Here is a 20,983-nt window from a genome sequence, read left to right on the forward strand (position 1 = left end):
GTTCACCGCCGACGACCTCGTCTAGGTACGGGGATATGGCAGGCGGACAAAATGGAGCCCGGGCCACATCTTACGACACCGTGCCGGACGCCTGTATGAAATCCAGACGGACACGGGTGTTGCAGTGCGTCATTCAGACCAGCGTCGGCCTCGTGAGCCAGCAACGCCTGTTCCAAATGCCGCTACACCACATTTGGCTCTACCTGACGCTCGGGATCTTGGCATCTCTCAATACTCACAACGCAGCCCTCTCACCATCATCGCGATGCCAGCACAAGAACGGACGCCACCAGGAGACGTGCCATGCAGGAACCGGATGACCATCCTCTGTCAGAGCAAATCTACTCGCCTCCTCCTCCAAAGGACGCCGACACATCACCCATGTCTCCTGTCATATCAACTGGACTTGCCGCAACGGGCAGATTGGTGCATGGGGGCCCAGCAGATTCGACCTCTACGTCTCCTGTCATCTCGACCCGTTATCATCGGGGATACTTCCGTCCGTACGAGAAGCCTCCTCCTCGAGACTTTACGGCGAGTCAAGCAGCGCCTATGGACGTTAGCCATCTCCAGGACACCTTCATCAAGACCAGTGCAACAATTTCAAAGGGGGGAAAAGTGTTGTGACTCGCCGATCATTCAAAGTGCCGCCGCGCAATTACGCGCGGTGCTGTCTGCCAGCCATGCAGCAGCTGCGCCACCTAAGCGGCAAGCTGAGCAGCGGCCGCTAGACTGGGACTCGGTGCTCATTCGAATGCAAACGTGTACACGTCTTGCTTGTCAACTCACTCTGTGACATATGTGTTGTGTCGTTCTGAAATATGTGTGTTAAACTTGATGTTATAACAACAACCTACAAGATCCCTAATTACTGAAGCACAATTTTGGTTCCAGAAATTTAGACAGACAAGGAGAGCAAAGGGGGAATGTAAGGCAAAGGGTGAAATGGATAATATTCAACACAACTTAAAAAGTAACTGGTAACAAAACTGAATGCAAGAGACCCCACAAAAGCAGCCACCAAAAGAGATGATGAGTACTTGTTACCTCCTCTGAGAACCATTCAGTAACAGTGGTGAAATTTCTCCTCAAATTATATGATCAAATCTGCAATAATTATATTGAGACCTTTTTAGGAGTTATAAACCCTCTTATCTAAGGCTTGAACAACTTACCTTTTATAACTTCAAAAACCTTTAGGGTGAGTGACTATGTGGGATAACAACACTGTCTTCTCCACATCTTGTTCAAATGGTTCAAATGGCTGTGAGCACTATGGGACTTAACAGCTGTGGTCATCAGTCCCCTAGAACTTAGAACTACTTAAACCTAACTAACCTAAGGACATCACACATATCCATGCCCGAGGCAGGATTCGAACCTGCGACCGTAGCAGTCCCACATCTTGTTAAAAATGATTAAATTGCGTAACAACTCTAATTCCAGTAAAGGAAACTGCCCTGTATTTCCACACAAGGTAAACGTGATTAAAATCTATATAACCTTAAGATTTCATAAATAAAAAGCTAACTGTGGCAAGACTTTCAAATTTATTGATCATAAAACAAAGTAACAAACAGCTTTATTTACACATACTGAAAAGCAGAATGCACATCCTCTGCTGCCATTCCTCCCTCTTAGAGCCAATTCCAAATTCTTGTTGTATCATATCTGCCTCCATCCAAATGTGCTAGTTACTCTAACACCAAACAGCAAGTGGCAGATACATACAGAATGCAAATATAGTGGCAATCACACGGCACAAAAAGAGCGAGTAATAAGTTCATCACATAACAAAAAACTAATTTTGTAGGTCTACATTTAGCTCAAAACTGACTCTTTTTCTGTATAAGTCTCTCCAAAGATCTGAGAGTTTAGGATCCTTGGAGTTTGGAAGAACCTAAATACTACACATTTAGTCATTTCTGATATAAATGTTATTGTATTTGTTTATTTTGTCCTTGCAAATGCAAGAAATGATTCAGCAATACAGTCTCTTGTGTCACATTAGATAAAAAAATGCTTACAGCTGTCATTGTTTTGTGCAGGTACATATTTACAAAAAATAAGTCACATGGAAAACTAACAAAATGTTTGGTACAAACGTATCAAATACTTTGGCTAATGGAGGTGATGTGTTTGTAAGCACCTCTGTATGTGAAAGATCTTGCAAATTACTGAACTGATCACAGATCTGCTTCACGTTAACAGTAAAACATCTTTAGCATTGTGAATTATTATATATTCTCCAATGACTATTATATTTTATTCAAACAAATTCCTCAAATGCACTGACTTTTTATTCAAGCAATCGTGATACCACAGCCTAACCGAAAATTGTTTTTGCTATGATTCAGCATACCACTCAGTGAAAAGCAGAATGGTAAAGGCTGTAACTTCTTCTCCAGCACAGCACCAACAGTCCAATTGGAGTCAATCATAGCTGCAAAACACATAAAATGACTAATGAGTCTGGTGTTTTCTTGGAGAACACAAACATAGTACTTTCTAAAGAAGAAAAACTAACTTTTTACTAACAAGGAAACACCACTTAGCCCATATCTATATGAACACAAATCACACCTCTTATCGTAACCACATGACCAACACTTGACAACCCCCTCTCCTCCCATCCCAATGTTCAGCCATGTTTTTTTTTTCTTTTTCCAACCCATACAGTTTACAACTAGGCCAATAAAAATATTCAATTACAGCATTACGAGGAGGGGGGGGGGGGGGGGGGGGGTGAGAAACTGTTTTACAAAAAAATTGTGTATTTGGTGGAAAATTTTCAAAAGCTAAATACCTTCAAAATAGTGACCATCAGATATAATACACTTGTCCCAAAGTTTTTAAAATCGTATGCAGTTATGCTATTTAGTGCCTCCAATAGTATTTATTTATTTATTTATGTATTTATTTATTTATTTATTCCCCTTTATTTCTATATCTTAAAAATACTTCCCTCTCAGGTTCCTTTCCATTCTTGGGAATAAAATAAACTCACACTGGGCCAGGTCTGGTGAGCACGGTGGATGAGAAACCATTGTAATTTGGTTTTTGTTCCAAAACTCCCAGACATCCTGTGAGCAGGGGTGTTATCATGGTGCAAAAGCCAATAGCCTGTAATGTCTTTTGTGTCAAAATTCAGATCAATTTCTAACTGTTCTATCAATTCCCAGCACACATGCAAACGACTGGTTCACTGGTCATCTGGAAGCACATGTACAATGATTTTTGCTGCCACACGTTTCATCTTTGGAGCTACAAGTCAGAATTCATTGTCATGAACTTCAGAACACTTCAGGATACTCCAGTCATTTCCACCGATTTACTGATTGTTCTACGATGATCAAACACTTATCACAACATGGATTTTTTTAAATGTTTTTATTTGTTCGGGGATGTCCTGGTCAAAAATTTGTCTTCAACTCACAAGTGATCACTTGAAATGACAGACCATTCATAAACCCTTGTCTGACTAAAAAACTTCCTCTACATAAGCCATTCAATGCTTGCAGAACCTTGTTTTACGATATTTAATGTTTGCAATCGAAAAACTGCTGAGCACATGAAACAGCACTTATGAAAACACAATGTTTCCATGGCAATGATTCGAAGTGGTGTCTAGTGAGGGAACTACTGGCAGAATTACGAACTGGTTTTATACCGACTGCTGGAGAAAAACTGTTACTTTTGCCCCCCCCCCCCCCCCTTCCTCATATAATATCAGAACAAAATATCAGGACAACTCATCTGTTTGGGCTCTTCAATATCATATGGAAATGTAGGTTACCATAACACATCTGAAAGGTTTGAAATGTGTCTAGGGAGGGTGGGACGAATGGACATGGCTTTGTTTAAAAAAGATAGCAACATTGACCTCTAGTAATTTAAGGAGATTACTGAAAAGCTGAATTGGGGTGGTACAACATGACAGCAACTTTGGATATTACATACCGCAATCAAACAAAAACAATTTCATGCTGACAGTCTGGTCAAGCACATAACATTTACTGTAGTAAACAAATTAGAGGAAGACTCCATCATGATATCACACAGATATGAAGTAAAAGAGAAAATCAATTTTCTGCAGTATTACATTAGGATAACAGAAAAATTATGTGAAGTATTGCCTTTCTCTCTTTCTTTCTTTTTCACTTTTATTTTTCCTGAAGATTTCCAGAATTGGAAAGAGAATGAAATAAAATTAACTATACAGATATACTGAATTTAGTTTCATATTAATTTAAAACCCGGATAAAGGAAGAACAGTAGTAACATTTACTTATTTATTAACGTATGCAGCTTGTGTACAAACCAGTGCATTGAAGCACACATTTGTGAACAAACTGGGAAACCTAGAAATTATAACTGCCGTCAGCTGTCACTGGCTACACACCAAAATATAAAATGGAACTATAAGCTATGTATGAAAATACAAAATCTTACCTCTGAAGCACACATCTGCTTTGGGAAGATCTACTTGGTAACCAATGACAGCTAAAGTTTCTTGCATACGCAGATTTGTATCCATCTCCACTCCGAACTGCAGCTGGTCACTTACTTTTTCATAGTAACATACATGGACTCCAGCACCACCCACAACACCACTAACTGTGAAGTCATTTCCTGAAAAAAAAAAAAAATTCAGAGTAATTGTTGTACTCTGCGTTCAATGTAACTTAATATCTGTGGTACAATCATTTTCATGAAAAGCTCAATGCTTACAGTACATGCTTCATTATTTTTAATGCTTGGGACACATCCCAATAGCTGAACATTTATACACACATTGAAATATGAAATTGATACAACTCAGCTATGAGACTATGTCCTTCCAATCAACCTAAATCATAAAATAGATATTTTCTGATAATTACAACCAATCATTCCATGTTTTACCCAGGCAATTCATTTCTATTACACTTTCAACAGATTGTCACACAAGATGCTACAGTATGTTTGATTACATCAATAATGTCCAGGTAGGCAAGCACAAATGTTAAAAAGGATTACTTTTAAAATACACACCACACTCAAAACACTGAGGTCTCTCATCCTTTGCATTATAAACTACAGGGGAATACAACAGCTGCCTCACCTCCAGAGATGGGTGATGAAAAAGAATTGTTTCAGCGGAAGTGGTTTCACCCTGAGGCATTTATTGAACACCATGCTCAAGATTTGTAAATATCATATGGCTCTTCCCACACATCAAGTTTGTAAGCATAGACTGAATCTACCATCAGAGTTTAGATGTGGAGTGCAAAATTCTAATTAGATGTGAACACGAATTTCATCTCCTATTACATGCTACTTTTATACTAGATGAGTCTTACTTAAGGACACAAACAAAATTGTGATTAGTTTTGATTTTCCGGTAGCAGCTGTACGGTTTTTTCATCTGTATCTGATTTTGCTCAGTGTAGTAATGATTTGACAAATTTGATGTAGCCTACATTATTTCTAGGGCAGCCATTATTAATTCCATATGCATTTAAGCTTATCCAGAGAACTGAAATGGCAGTGTGGAGAGCACATGGTAGAAATGAAAAGATTGGAGATATGGGATTTTTTTATTTTATTTTTTATTTTTTTTTGCCATTACATCATATCTGGTGACAGTGTCTACAGTGATGTGCAAGTAAGATGGTTACTGCACATAATGAATTAGCTGTGAAAGTTGACACTGTCTTTTAACAAAATGTTTAGGTGGAAGCCACAGGAAAAGGTTTTAACAACCAAATTCATGGAACACGAGTATATTCAAAATCCTGATGGAAAATGTCAAGAGCAGAAATGAAATTTAGAAGATAGATCTCAGAATATGAGAAATAAATTGGGGAAAAGATTTGACACCTGCGTGCAAAAGAAAGATTAACAACTTGCAAAAATGTTTGAATTTGAAGATTGTCATAAAGAGCAGGATAGCAAAATCTCTGAATTAAAATAAGGCCACAAGCCAAAGAATTTTATGACACAGTTCTTTAAGTTATCTGAGATTACAAGTCGCAAGCAGATGAGCACATGGCAGAAATAACTGTATTGCAAATTAGTACCTTAAAGAGTAACAGAGGAAAGCGTGTGTGAAACTTTGGAAAACATATAATATACAAGAAACAGTTAGTGAAAAATTCAATACAGTCGAAGAAATCGTCAAATTCAACATAGGAAGTGCCATTAAGGGAAATCAACACAAGTAAAACAAATCTGAACTGAATTGGATCGACTGAGGGTCACCTTGGGTAACGCCACGAATACAGGAAATTTTGCACGACATTGTAGTGACATAGGGACAGCAGCAATTGCAATTATGCACACAGTAGGAAACAATATCCCAGCACGGTAAATGTTGTGTGTTTATATCTGTAAGAGGCAACACACACACAATAGTCTTTATAAAAAGTATTTCAACAGTGTACTGTCACAAAACTAAGACACACACAAAGAACTTTAAACTATATTTTTGTCAAAATATTTGTCAGTATAGTGTACGACGAGACACTTAAAGCAGTAAATGAGTTTTGCTATTTGGAAAGCAAAATAACTGATGATGGTCAAAGTAGGGAGCACTGCAATGGCAAGAAAAGCATTTCTAAAGAAGAGAAATTTGTCAACATCAAGATTAGATTTAAGTGTCAGAAAGTATTTGAATGGAGTGTATGGAAGCAAAACATGGACGATAAATAGTTTAGACAAGAAGAGAATAGCAGCTTTTGAAATGTGGTGCTACAGAAGAATGCTGAAGATTAGGTGGGTAGATCACGTAACTAATGAGGAGGTACTGAATAGAACTGGGGAGAAGAGGAATTAGTGGCACAACTTGACTAGAAGGAAGGATTGATTGGTAGGACACATTTAGAGGTGTCAAGGGATCACCAATTTAGTACTGGAGGGAAGAATGGACGGTAAAAATCTTAGAGGGAGTCCAAGAGATGAATACACTACACAGATTCAGAAGTATGTGGGTTGCAGCAGTTGCTCTGTGATGACGTTGCACAGGATAGGGTAGCATGGAGAGCTGCATCAAACCAGTCTCTGGATTGAAGACCACCACCGCCACAACAACAACAACAACAACAACAACAACAAGTGCACAATGAAATACAAAAAGAGGTTTCTGACTCAGAACCATATAATATCAGACAACGAACACACCAAAAATATTTTGAAACATACTTAACACAGCAAAGTACTGGGGCCACAAGAGGACATCCCACCTGTACTTATCTGCATATATATGTTGGAGAACTGAAGAGTTGTACATGGACAAAGTTCACGACTGACTAATTGTCAGGGAAATCAGGGGTGTGAGGAACATGAAGGGCAAACAAAAATGTTATGCAACACAAGAAAAAGATAGAATAGAATAAAAATGAAATGACTGGGCACATACACGACACAAACAACAGGAGGCAATGTCAATGATGATGCAGTCTTTTTTTGGGGCACAGAAACAACTAAACTCATAAGTGGCCATATTATAACCTTAGAACACCAGTATGTGAAAGAAGGTAAAAGCGACTGTACATAAGCCCAATCAATGGAACAAAGAGCTAAAAACAAGGACTTACCCTGGAAGAAGGATCTACAAAATACACCGTCGAGATAGCGGACGTCCCTAACCAAAGATTAAATGTCCTTCGCCACACTGCTACAATGGATAAAAAGTAAAATGCGATTGATAGTCTGCTCATCGTTCGGTAAAATGGCTGATAACTCAGACAGCGAACATACACTGAAAAACAGGTAAAAAGAGGGCACTGGGCCACAAAATGGCGATCCATCAAAGATTTATGACAATGAGCACAAAATGGCGGGGGATCACAACGTAACAAATGGCAATGGCTAAAATTGCAGTGCCCAATATGCAACATAGCTGAAACAATCTCCTTGCGATGAGAGGGCAGAGAGGAGGGTGGCCAAGCCATTGGGAGAGGTTTAATTCCCTGGAACTTGTTCCAGACAAAACCAGTGATGATGCCAAAGTGCAAAACCAGTGATGATGCCAAAGTGGCATCATCTGCCAACAGATGGCAAGATGGAGATCATCCGAAGGAATGGAAGAGCCAGCAGACCAAGGTAGGAGGCTGCAGCCTTGGCAACAGCCTCAGCAGCCTCATTTCCTGTCAGATCGACGTAACCGGGAACCCACTCAAACATCACGATGAGCTGCTCAGCAGCGTGCACGTGGAAGATTTCTTGGACCCATTGCACTTAGGGATGGATTGTGTACAGTACACAGAGGCTCTGAAGGGCACTGAGAGAATAACAGCATACGATGCAATTAAAAAGCCTATGTCACTGGATGCAGCGGATGGCCTGACAGAGGGCAAAGAGCTCTGCTGTAAAAATCTAGCAATGTTCCGGAAGTCGAAACCAAAAAATGTCAGTGCCAAAGCCAAAGGTACATTCAACATCACGGTCAGTCTTAGAGCCATCAGTGTAAACAAAGGTGCTATCACTAAGTTGGCTGCGAAGGTTGAGAAACTTACAGCAATAGATTGAATCTGGAGTAGTATCCTTGGGAAGGAAATGAAGTCCAAGATGAACACGGTCCACCACATGAAGCCAAGATGGTGAAGTATTCACACCAGTTGAAAAGGTGGCAGGTAGCATGAAGTTAAGCTGCTGGAGCAGTAGCCGAAAGCGAACTCTGGGAAGTAACAGGGAAGAAGGGTGCACCCCATACTGGCAGTCAAAGGAGTCATCGAAAAAGAAGGCATAGGATGGGTGGCCGAGCATGGCAGACAAATGGCACGCATATCTGCTAAGGAAAACATCATGCAAGTATGACAGCAGTAGTTCGGCAGCTCAGACACTCTCAACCAGGCTAGTGCAGTAAGCGCCAGTGACCAAACGTATTCCAGGATGGTGGATTGTGTTAAGACCATGTAAGATGGATGGACATATGAATGAATACACAAAACACCAATAGTCTAGTTTCGAACAGACAAGGGTTCGGTATGAATGAAGGAGGGTGGTCCAATTCACTCCCCAGGAAGTACCACTTAGGACACACAGGACACTGAGGGCCCGGTACAGCATGTGGGCAAGTAAGACAAGTGGGAGGACCAAGGAAGGTTCCTATGAAGCATGAGCCCCAGTAAATTCGTACTTTCAGTGAATGGAAGAGCATTAGGCCCAAGATGTAAAGACTGTGGAAGAAACCCATTGCATCACCAGAAATTCATACAAATGTTTCGTCAATGGAAAAGCACAAGCCATTGTCTACGCTACATGATTAAAGACAATCAAGACATCGCTGAAGATGCCACTCAAGAAGACTAAGTCCCTGGAGAACTGCAACTGATCACAAAGTTGTCAATGAAAAATGAACTGCAGATGCCTGATAGGAGACAGTCTATAACAGGGTTAATAAGGTATTGGAGATAGAATAGGGTCCACAATGACATCACCTGCTATGGTCAGGCCGGAAATCAAGCAATGAATCTTGGTCCCAGAGAGCCAATGGAGGTTGGGCCACAAGACAGAAGATGGAATGAAACTGTTAAAAGAACTAGTACAGGAAATCCAGTTACCCTGAAGAATGTGGCGACACTGCACATGCAATGTTTGTAATGAATACAATTTGCAATTATAAGATGACTGTTAAAAACGTGGAGAGCACGTCTGTAAGTGCAAATTGTGCACTGCATGCCTCAGTCCACCAGAGCATGGCATGGTAAAGTAGTAGTGTGAGATATGGAACATTCTGTGCAGTAAGGAAAATGTTCGTAAGGTACTCTAGCTGGTCAACACAACTGGGGAAATGTTGTTCATCGAACGTCACCAGGGAGGATTAAAGCCTGTAGTCGGCCTTAGAAAGCTGCCAATTGGGTTTACACACATATGAGGCAGGAGTTGGTAAACTGATAGTGCATGGGAAATGGTCGCTCGAGTACATGACACAGAGAACAGACTAATTGAGTTGACAGGCAAGCTGGGCAATGCAGAACGAGAGGTCCAAATAACAATAAGGTTGTGTGGAGTCTGAAAGCAACATCAGTGCTCCAGTGTTAAGACAGGTGGGGATAGTTGATTGAAATCAGTAAAGAGGGAACTTCCTGGACAGGTTCTCAAAGATCCCCAAAGAGGACAGTGGGCATTGAAGTTGCTGAGCAGCAAAAATGGGTGATGGAGCTGACCAATAAGCTGGAGTAACAACTTTGAAATATAGAAAATGCTTGATTGCACAATTCTTTGTTAAGCGTTACACATTTCAAAATTTCATCATCAGACTGAAGCTGTGGAATGAAGTGTACAAGAAATTAATGATAGAAAATATACTAAGTGTGCATCCAAGTATTCCAATATACAGAAATTTCAAATAGTATACTTACATAAAAATCAAACTTTAGTACAAAGCTCATGAAAGGGAGCACATAGACTGAATATAACACAAACCTCATCTCATGTAGGCATATTTGACAGTGCCATCATCTGTTCAAATAGAACCAGTGCCAAATCAAATAGAACCAGTGCCAAACTGAGTGCGGCAATTGAACCATCAAAGAGGCAATAAAGGTCAGTAGGTGGTGCCAGCATTGACCATAGAACGGAAAGCAACGAGTAACTTCACAAACTTCACACACTGCAACTAAGTACATATCGACATCTCATGACAAATTTGATAAAAACATTTATGCTACTTTTATGGAACAGAAATAGAGGTAGTCTTTAGTCAATATCAAAATGGAAGGCAACTGCAACTAATAACTGGTGTGATATAATATAAACATAAAACCAATGTCAGTAATAAGTAAAATATAAGTGTGAAGGAATAAGTTCACAACCATCACAAAATAAAATGTACATAACTATCACAAAATGTAGTCACATTATAATAGAGGAACATGTAATAAATGACATAACAGAATCATTCAGGTGAGTCCAGTTTGGTGGCAACAACCTGAAATGAAAGAACTATTATACGATAAAAATGGGCAATTTTTTTCAATTCTCTGTAACTTTGTGTTAGATCGTGTAACTATCCAGCTAGTATCAGTTTACAACCATCAGAAAAAGAAATGTTACACAAGTATGATCAACTGCAATCATTACTCTAGTCTAACAAACAATGGATGACGTACAATATAAACATTTAGGTAAGCCTAGATAGGTTCAACAATTTGAAAGAAAATATTACGATTTTTCTTTATTTTATGTTTTTTGAAGAATTCGAAATATATGCACATCATATCTGTATGTCGCGTTGAGTTAGAACGAGTTTCTCTTCCATAAAAGTAACATAAATGTTTTTGTCAAATTTGTTCATGAGGTGGTGACATGTAATTAACTGCAGTGTATGAAGTCTGTAAAGTTACTCTTTGATTTGCTTTCTATAGTCAATGCTAGCACCACCTAATGGCCTTCATTACGTCTTTGACAGTTCAATCGCTACACTCAGTTCGGCACTGGTTCTATTTGAATAGATGACAACGCTGTCAAATGTGCCTACACGTGATGAGATTTATGTTGTATTCAGCCTATGTGCTCTGTGCTCACTTTCGTGAGCTTTGTATTAAAGTTTGGATTTTATGTGAGTACACTACTTGAAACTTCTGTATATTGGACTACTTGGATGCACACATATGTATATTTTCTATCATAAATTTCTTGTACACTTTACTCCACAGCTTCAGCCCGATGATGAAATTTTGAAACACGTAACACTTAATAAAGAATTGTGTGATCTAGACCTTTCTATATTTCACAGCTGGGCCAAATCTGAAAGATCGTCTGCCTCTGCCATAGAAGTATTTCTACATCAAGTAACAGAAGCTGGAGTAACTCTGTCCTGGTGACAGCAAATGACAAAGGGATGTAGACATTACAAAGAGAACAGGTGAAATAAGTAAAGAAAATGTGGACTGCAACAGGTTGCAGCCAGGTGTTCCACGAGATCGTTTGGCTATGGATGTCATCCCGAATGAACAGCATGACTCCTGTTTGAGATGGAATGCTGCCCTTGGGGGAGGTCAAAATAGACCAGAAATAAACTAATAGATCAAAGATGTTGCAAGGATGCAATTTAGTTTCTTAGAGTCAGGGAAACTACTGGATACTGCGATTCCAAGAGAAACTAATTATTCCTTATTTGACCTAATGCCACGAATGTTCCCATTCCCCATAATGACACTTTCCCAATGGGACGAGGGAACAAACTAAGGGCAGTCATCTTCAGCTGCCACGTGCCAGCATTTGAAGACTCGTGCTACAGTGTGCAGAGGCTGAAGGATCCTGTTCCATGAAATGTATGGAGGCGTTGACATTCTCCCTCGGTCAGCCTCTGGACTCTAGAGCAGAAAAACGGTCGGCGCTGTGCACTGGTGAATGAAGGTCTTCCTGGTGGGGGTATCGTGCGCCAACATCACTAAAGAGGATCTCCGGGTCAGGGAATGAGGCCATTTGCCTTTGTTCAATATCTTAGAGCCTTTACAGTTGGCAGATGAAGACTCTGATGTTTGTTGGCTGGAGGGATGTAAAAAGCCTTCACTGGAGCATTCTTTTTGTTCTTTCTCGCTTGCCAGTTGTGTAGCAGGCAATTTTGCCATCAGGAATGAAGACTTGGTGGCTTGTTGTGCACCTGTAGGAGATGACGATGTTACCATAATACCGGGTGTATTACAACCGCAGTACTGAAATGGAGGTTGCGATCCATATGGCTGTATCCTTCGTAGAGCAAGGGGTAGCAAGACAGGGTAGGATACTTTCTCTATCACACGGATCTCCTCGATGGCCCGCTCACAGAGATACATGGAACATTCACGAGATGAGGTGGCATGCTCGCCATTGATACAGTGAGGAGAAGGAGGTGGGCAACTGCCCTCACTAACAACTCTACCACAAGTAACACATTTGGCCATGTTTTGACAGGACACACAAGAGTGGTTACAATGCTGATATTGGTAGCAATGCATTGGATTTCGAATGTACAGTCAGACCATAATGACTTCATAGCCTGCCTTAATCTTCGGTAGAAGCACTACGCGATCAAATGTGAGCAAAAGACTGCGTGTAGGCATTAAGTTTGTATCGACCTTTTACATTGCCCAGTGGACCGCAACGATGCCCCGATCATACAGGTATTGTAGGTTCCTTGCCCCCCCAATCAGACTATCAAACAGCCGAGTGTAAATAACACCACTTGAAGAACTCAGCATTCGATGGGCCTCGACACAGACAGGACAGCCGTGGAGGAGTGAAGCTGTAAGCAGTTGTTGAGGTCAAAAATCACAATTGGCCAACAGAAGCAAAGTCTCATTATGAAAGCGAGAGCAGGATTTCACAAAACCTGCAATTGCATCAACACCTTTCTGAATAATAAATGGATTAATTGTGGCAAAAGACTGACCTTCAGTATAAGGCGCCACGTGGAATTGAGGTGGAGCTTAGCCTCATTCCATTTACATTTCTTAAATGTTGACTGAGATGGAGATGATTGGCTCACTGTGAGAAATCTACCACGATTGCTAGTGTGTCTGACAGTACGCTCTTTTGACTGGAAGTCCCTCAAAGAGACTCACTCACCTTAAGTGATTGTTCTCACCTTAGGTCATATCTCCCAAATTCCCACAGAGGGACCAACTGGCAATTGGGAAGGCAACAGTGCAGGCAATCACCCCTCCCTGAGCCTGGTCCGTACCAGGAGGTACGTGTGAACTCTACCTGTTGACCTGGCACTGGGAATTATGCATAACCCAGTCACCTGTTACGTGCCAAACTTGTAGGCTGGCCTTCAGGAGTGCACAGGACGAAGTAGTAGTAAAGCGAGACCTCAAATGCTGAAGCGGAGGAAGGGGAGGAGATGGAGAATGGAGAAAAAAGGAAGAAATGGATGAGCTATTATTCCAATGCCAGACTATCGAAATTTCAGAACACATTCCCAAAAATACGTAAGTCATGTTTCTCAATGGAGGGGAAAAAGAATACCAGGAGACTACACATGCAGCATGGAAAGGGAAGAGGTGATGCAAAGGCTTCGGACCCATGGCTGTCAAGCACCAACTCACCAAAGAGTGGTAAGTCCGCTGAGGGCAAATGATGTATAAACAGATGCCACCAAACTACTCTAATGACAAAAAGAAAGACAAAAACCGAAGATGCTGGAATAATAACCAAAATGACAGCCAGGAACAAATTAATGGTGGTTCAAACAGGAAAGGAGATGGATGAAAACAACGTGACTGGGAAAACTGTGGACAGTCAGCTGTACCCCAAATCACTGTCCAAGTCTGGGGAAAACGAATGCTATAAAACTATTAGGATATAATAATAGTAAAAAATAGAGCAACAGAGAACTGAAATAACTAAATGCGTAAATGCAGGATATAAGCAATTGGCTAATAATGTCAATGTAAATGGGATAATGATTGTAGAGATGGGAATACAGGTGCAGTTTCAGTCTAGTTTCTGTAAAAAAAAAATCCACATGCTGTACAAAAAGAATAAAATATTGTCAGTGAGTGGCATAAAATTAAGAGAGCATAGAGGACTGAAAATGAAGCCAGTGAAGCCACGCTTCACAGCGTGGGCAGGTCAGTTGGTAAATCACGTGGGTGCTTTCACCAAAGGAGTTGAGGTTGGAGAGGAAATTCTGGAGTTCCTTTGGTTCCATCAGATTCACCTGGTCCTACTCTAAATCCCATGCCACTTTCCTTGACGTTGACCACCTGTCCAATGGCCAGCTTCACACGTCCGTCCACATCAAACCCACCAACAAGCAACAGTACCTCCATTATGACAGCTGCCACCCATTCCACATCAAATGGTCCCTTCCCTACAGCCTAGGTCTTCGTGGCAAACGAATCTGCTCCAGTCCGGAATCCTTGAACCATTACACCAACAACCTGAAAACAGCTTTTGCATCCCGTAACTACCCTCCCGACCTGGTACAGAAGCAAATAACCAGAGCCACTTCCTCATCTCCTCAAACCCGGAACCTTCAACAGAAGAACCCCAAAAGTGCCCCACTTGTGACAGGATACTTTCCGGGACTGGATCAGATTCTGAATGTGGCTCTCCAACAGGGATACGACTTCCTCAAATCCTGCCCTGAAATGAGATCCATCCTTCATGAAATCCTCCCCACTCCACCTAGAGTGTCTTTCCGCCGTCCACCTAAACTTCGTAACCTCTTAGTTCATCCCTATGAAATCCCCAAACCACCTTCCCTACCCTCTGGCTCCTACCCTTGTAACCGCCCCCGGTTTTTTTTTTTTTTTTTTTTTTTTTTGTGGTTTTAGGGCGCACAACTTCAATGGTCATTAGCGCCCTGACTACTCTAAAAATGCACCGCGAGCCACAAGTTGACAACAACAACTAAAAGGAAAAACACAATAAAAGACAGACTGACAGGCATAGGATTAAAAAACTTCATCAAATGTCCTTAGCAAGGTGTGTCAAATTGATAAAACAAAGAACACGAGCAGCTGCTCGTGGGTCATCCGCTAAAACGGCATCGAAAGTAATAGGCAGGTTAAGATCGAGGCGCAGTTGGTTAAGATCGGGACAGGACATTAAAATGTGTCTAATCGTCAGCAAGTGCCCACATGGGCAGAACGGCGCCGGCGCAGCCGTCAGCAGATGGCGATGGCTGAACCGGCAGTGTCCAATCCTTAACCTTGCTAAAACGACCTCCTCCCGCCGAGAAGGGCGTGAGGAGGACGTCCAAGCCACGGGAAGAGGTTTTAAGGCCCGAAGCTTGTTGTCGGTAAGTGCAGCCCAATCGGCATGCCACAGCGACACAACGCGCCGACAAATGACCCTGCTAAGATCGGACGAAGGGACACAACAAGAAGCTGTCCGAGGCTGGAGGACCGCAGCCTTGGCCGCGGCATCTGCAGCTTCGTTCCCAGGGATACCGACATGGCCGGGAACCCACATAAAGCTAACCGGCGGACCGACGTCCACCAGCCGCTGAAGGGAGCGTTGGATCCGGTGTACGAAAGGGTGAACCGGGTACGGATCACTGAGGCTCTGGATGGCGCTCAGGGAATCTGAGCAGATGACATAAGCAGAATGTCGGTGGCGGCAGATGTAAAGAACAGCCTGGTAGAGGGCAAAGAGCTCAGCTGTGAAGACCGAACAATGGTCATGGAGCCGGTATTGGAAACTTTGTGCCCCGACTATAAAGGAACACCCAACCCCGTCATTGGTCTTAGAGCCATCTGTATAAATGAAAGTCATGGTGATGAACTTCGAACGAAGTTCCAAAAAACGGGAGTGGTAGACCGAACTGGGGGTGACCTCTTTTGGGAGCGAGCTGAGGTCAAGGTGAACGCGGACCTGAGCCTGGAGCCAAGGTGGCGTGTGGCTCTCGCCCACTCGAAAGGTTGCAGGGAGTGAAAAATGAAGGTGTTGAAGGAGGCGACGAAAGCGAACTCCAGGGGGTAGCAGGGCAGAGACATACAACCCGTATTGACGGTCGAGAGAGTCGTCAAAAAAGGAACGATAAGACGGATGGTCGGGCATTGACAGTAGCCGACAGGCATACCGACAAAGCAGTATATCGCGCCGGTAAGTGAGCGGCAATTCGCCAGCGTCAGCATGAAGACTCTCTACGGGACTGGTATAAAATGCTCCGATCGCAAGTCGTAAACCCCGATGTTGTATGGAGTTGAGGCGGCGTAAGATGGATGGCCGTGCAGAGGAGTATACAAAGCTCCCATAATCCAGCTTGGAGCGGACGATCGACCGATATAGACGAAGTAGGACGGTTCGATCCGCTCCCCACGACATACCACTGAGAACACGGAGGACATTTAAAGAACGGGTACAACGGGCGGCCAAATATGACACATGTGGAGACCAGCTAAGTTTCCTGTCAAAGGTAAGGCCTAAAAATTTGGTTGTCTCCACGACTGGGAGAGCAACGGGACCAAGTCGTAAGGACGGTGGGAGAAACTCTTTGTAGCGCCAGAAGTTAATACAGACCGTCTTCTCGGCAGAAAAACGGAAGCCATTGGCGACACTCCAGGAGTAAAGACGGTCAAGAGAACGCTGAAGACAGCGCTCCAGGACACGTGTACGCTGCGCGCTGCAATAGATGGTAAAATCGTCCACAAAAAGGGAGCCTGATACATCAGCTGGGAGGCAATCCATTATTGGATTGATCGCGATGGCGAACAGAGCGACGCTCAAAACTGAGCCCTGTGGCACCCCATTCTCCTGGCGAAAGGTGTCGGACAGGACAGAACCCACACGTACCCTGAACTGTCGATCCATTAAAAAGGAACGAATAAAAAGAGGGAGGCGACCGCGAAGGCCCCATGTATGCATGGTGCGGAGAATGCCCGCCCTCCAACAGGTGTCGTAAGCCTTCTCCAAATCAAAGAACACAGCCGCGGTCGGGCGCTTCCGCAAGAAGTTATTCATAATGAAGGTCGACAAGGTAACCAGATGGTCAACAGCAGAGCGGCGCCTACGAAATCCACATTGTACATTTGTAAGTAGGCGTCGAGACTCAAGCAGCCAAACCAATCGAGAGTTAACCATTCGCTCCATCACTTTACAGACACAGCTGGTAAGTGAGATAGGTCGATAACTGGAAGGCAAGTGCTTGTCCTTCCCCGGCTTAGGAATCGGGACAACAATAGACTCGCGCCAGCATGCGGGAACATGTCCCTCAATCCAGATGCGATTGTATGTACGAAGAAGAAAACCTTTACCCGCAGGAGAAAGGTTCTTCAGCATCTGAATATGAATAGAATCAGGCCCTGGAGCGGAGGACCGTGATCGGCCAAGTGCGGTTTCGAGTTCCCGCATGGTGAATGGGGCATTATAACTTTCACAATTCGAGGAGCAAAAGTCAGGTGGCCTAGCCTCCTCTGCCTGTTTGCGGGGGAGGAAGGCAGGGTGGTAATGAGCGGAGCTCGAAACCTCGGCGAAAAAGCGGCCGAAGGCATTGGAGACAGCCTCAGGGGCCACAAGGACTTCATTCGCGACCTTCAAGCCAGAAACTGGGGAGTGGACCTTAGTGCCAGATAGCCGGCGCAGGCTACCCCAGACAACAGAAGAAGGAGTAAAACTGTTGAAGGTGCTTGTGAAAGCAGCCCAGCTGGCTTTCTTGCTTTCGTTAATAATACGACGACACTGAGCACGTAATCGTTTATAATTAATACAATTCGCCACTGTAGGGTGGCGTTTAAAGGTGCGTAAAGCACGTCGACGAGCACGTAAAGCGTCTCTACATGCTGCAGTCCACCAGGGGACCGGTACACGACGTGGAGAAGAAGTAGGGTGAGGGATGGAATATTCAGCAGCAGCGAGAATGACTTCCGTGAGGTGTGCGACCTGACGATCGCAGCTTGTGAAGGTTTGATCCTGAAAGGTCGCCCTGGAAGAAAAGAGCCCCCAGTCTGCCTTGGAGATGGTCCAACTAGAGGAGCACGGAGAGGGAGTATGCTGCAGGAGATGGATAACACACGGGAAGTGGTCGCTCGAATATGTATCAGCAAGTGCATACCACTCAAACCGGCGTGCAAGTTGGGGAGTACATATAGAGAGGTCTAAATGGGAATAGGTATGAGATGTGTCCGAAAGAAAAGTAGGGGCGCCAGTATTAAGGCAGACAAGATTGAGCTGGTTGAAAAGGTCTGCTAACAAGGAGCCCCTCGGGCAGGAGGCTGGAGAACCCCAAAGGGGATGGTGGGCATTGAAGTCTCCAGTTAACAAAAACGGTGCAGGTAGCTGAGCAATAAGTTGCATCATGTCTGCCCTGGTAACGGCAGATGACGATGGAGTGTAAACGGTACAAAAGGAAAACGTAAAAGTGGGGAGAGTAATGCGGATGGCAACTGCCTGCAGGCCGGTGTGCAACGTGATGGGATCGTAGTAAATATCATCCCGGACCAGCAACATAACCCCTCCATGAGCTGGGATACCTACCATAGGGGGTAGGTCAAAACGCACAGAGGTGTAGTGTGCCAAGGCAATTTGATCGCATGGGCGTAGCTTAGTTTCCTGGAGGGCTACGACGAGCGGACGATGCAAGCGGAGCAGCAACTTCAAGTCCTCTCGGTTGGAGCGAATGCTGCGAATATTCCAGTGAATAAGTGCCATCGTAAGAAAAGGAAGATGAGAGAAGGGGTCACCTCGAAGGCCGCTTAGGGCCTGGCTTCGAGCGAGCACTGCCGCCGCTATCAGTAGGCGGACAGTCATCGTCCATGGGGTCTATAGGGTCATCGGCCATCTCGGGAGGATGGCCGGGAGGGGGAGCTTCCTCCGCCGGTGAACGGCCAGATGTACGGCTACCGGCGGTGCGGCCAGGCGAAACGGATGACGGCCTGGGGCGGCAACCGCTGGGTGGCGCAGGAGAAGAGATGCGCCGTGGCGGGGAAGGAGAACTGTGCTTCCTATGCGCCTTTTTGGAAGGACGTTTGGTGGAAGTATCGGTCGAAGGCTGGGAGGTCGAGGGACGGAGGAAGTCTGCACGGGATGGTTCCTTCTTGAAGGACCGTGCATCTGACTTCGGTGTCTTCGACTTAGCAGAAGCTGAGGAAGTGGCTGGTGTCTGTGGTGTGATGGGAGGAAGAGGAGACGTCGACCGCGCGATCTTAGCACTGGCCGAACGGACGACCGTGGTGCTGAAGGTCAGATCGCATGTCTGGGTTGCGACCTCCCGGGTAGTCCGAGGAGAGGCGAGGACAGTACTATATTTCCCCGCTGGGAGCAGCGTGGGCTTCCTACTAGCCAATAGCTTGCGAGCAGCCGAGGTTGACACTTTCTCTTTGACACGAATTTCTTGGATGCAACGTTCGTCCTTATAGACAGGACAGTCGCGGGAGGAAGCGGCATGGTCACCCTGACAGTTCACACAATGAGGAGACGGAGGTGGACAGTCACCCTCATGGGCATCCCTGCCACAAGTGACACATTTAGCCGCATTGGAACAAGACTGTCGAGTGTGATTGAAACGCTGACACTGGTAGCAGCGCGTAGGTGTCGGGACATAGGGGCGAACAGAAATAACCTCGTAGCCCGCCTTGATGCGCGATGGCAGCTTAACACTATCGAAGGTCAAGAAGAGTGTCCGGGTCGGTACAAGGTCGTTGTTGACCTTTTTCATGACCCGATGGACAGCCGTCACGCCCTGCTCAGCGAGGAAAGATTGAAGCTCCTCGTCAGTCAATCCGTCGAGGGAGCTAGTATACACTACACCACGAGACGAATTCAAAGTTCGGTGGGCCTCCACCCGGACAGGGAACGTGTACAGGAAGGTGGCCCGAAGCAGTTTTTGTGCCTGAAAGGCATTCTCAGTTTCTAGTAATAAGGTGCCGTTACGCAACCTGGTACAAGATTTGACAGATCCGGCTATGGCATCAACGCCCTTCTGAATAACAAAAGGGTTGACAGAGGAAAAATCCTTTCCGTCCTCAGTGCGAGAAACTACGAGGAACTGTGGGGCAGGCGGTAGTACTTTTGTCACTGTTGGCTGGTCACGTTTCCGTTTTTGGGTCGAAGTCGAAAGCGATGGAGTAGAATCCATTGCGGAGGAATCCCCCATGATTGCCAGCGTCTCCGATGGCGCGCTCCTTCCTTGTGGGGACCCTCTCAGAGGGCACTCCCGCCTTAGGTGAATGTTTACACCTCAGGTCACACCTCCCGAGAAACAGACGGAGGGACCAATCGGCATGGTCAGAAGGTATCAGCTCAGGCAATCACCCCTCCCCGGGCCTGGCCTTTACCAGGGGGTACGCGCGTGCCTTACATGTCTACCCAGGGCGGGGACTTACGCGTTACCCCGTCACCGGCTACGCGTGCGAACGCGTGGGTCGGCCTTCAGACACGCACAGGGAGGAAGGAAGAAGAGGAAAAAGAAGAGAGAGAGGGAGAAAGAGGACAGACTGTCTCAAACGCCGAGGCGGAGACCAGAGAAGGCAAGGAGAAGAAGGCAATGAGAAGGCAAGGAGAAAAAGGCAATGAGAAGGCAAGGAGAAGGCAAGGAGAAAAAGGCAATGAGAAGGCAAGGAGAAAA

General features: G+C 44.4%; 1 protein-coding gene across 1 annotated transcript in view; it reads right to left on the minus strand.

The window, feature by feature from the left end:
• Positions 1-1,531: 1,531 nt before the first annotated feature.
• The window catches only part of LOC126100914 (mitochondrial import receptor subunit TOM40 homolog 1-like), a 43,750-nt gene continuing 24,298 nt past the window's right edge, over positions 1,532-20,983 (minus strand). The window contains exons 4-5 of the mRNA XM_049911581.1: positions 4,453-4,632; positions 1,532-2,443 (exon numbers count right to left, since the gene is read on the minus strand). Coding sequence (XP_049767538.1) covers positions 2,304-2,443; positions 4,453-4,632 — 320 coding nt within the window. The 3' untranslated portion in view covers positions 1,532-2,303. The remainder of the gene's footprint in view (positions 2,444-4,452; positions 4,633-20,983) is intronic.

Source organism: Schistocerca cancellata, chromosome 9 (assembly GCF_023864275.1).
Source record: "Schistocerca cancellata isolate TAMUIC-IGC-003103 chromosome 9, iqSchCanc2.1, whole genome shotgun sequence".
NCBI classification, from domain to species: domain Eukaryota; kingdom Metazoa; phylum Arthropoda; class Insecta; order Orthoptera; family Acrididae; genus Schistocerca; species Schistocerca cancellata.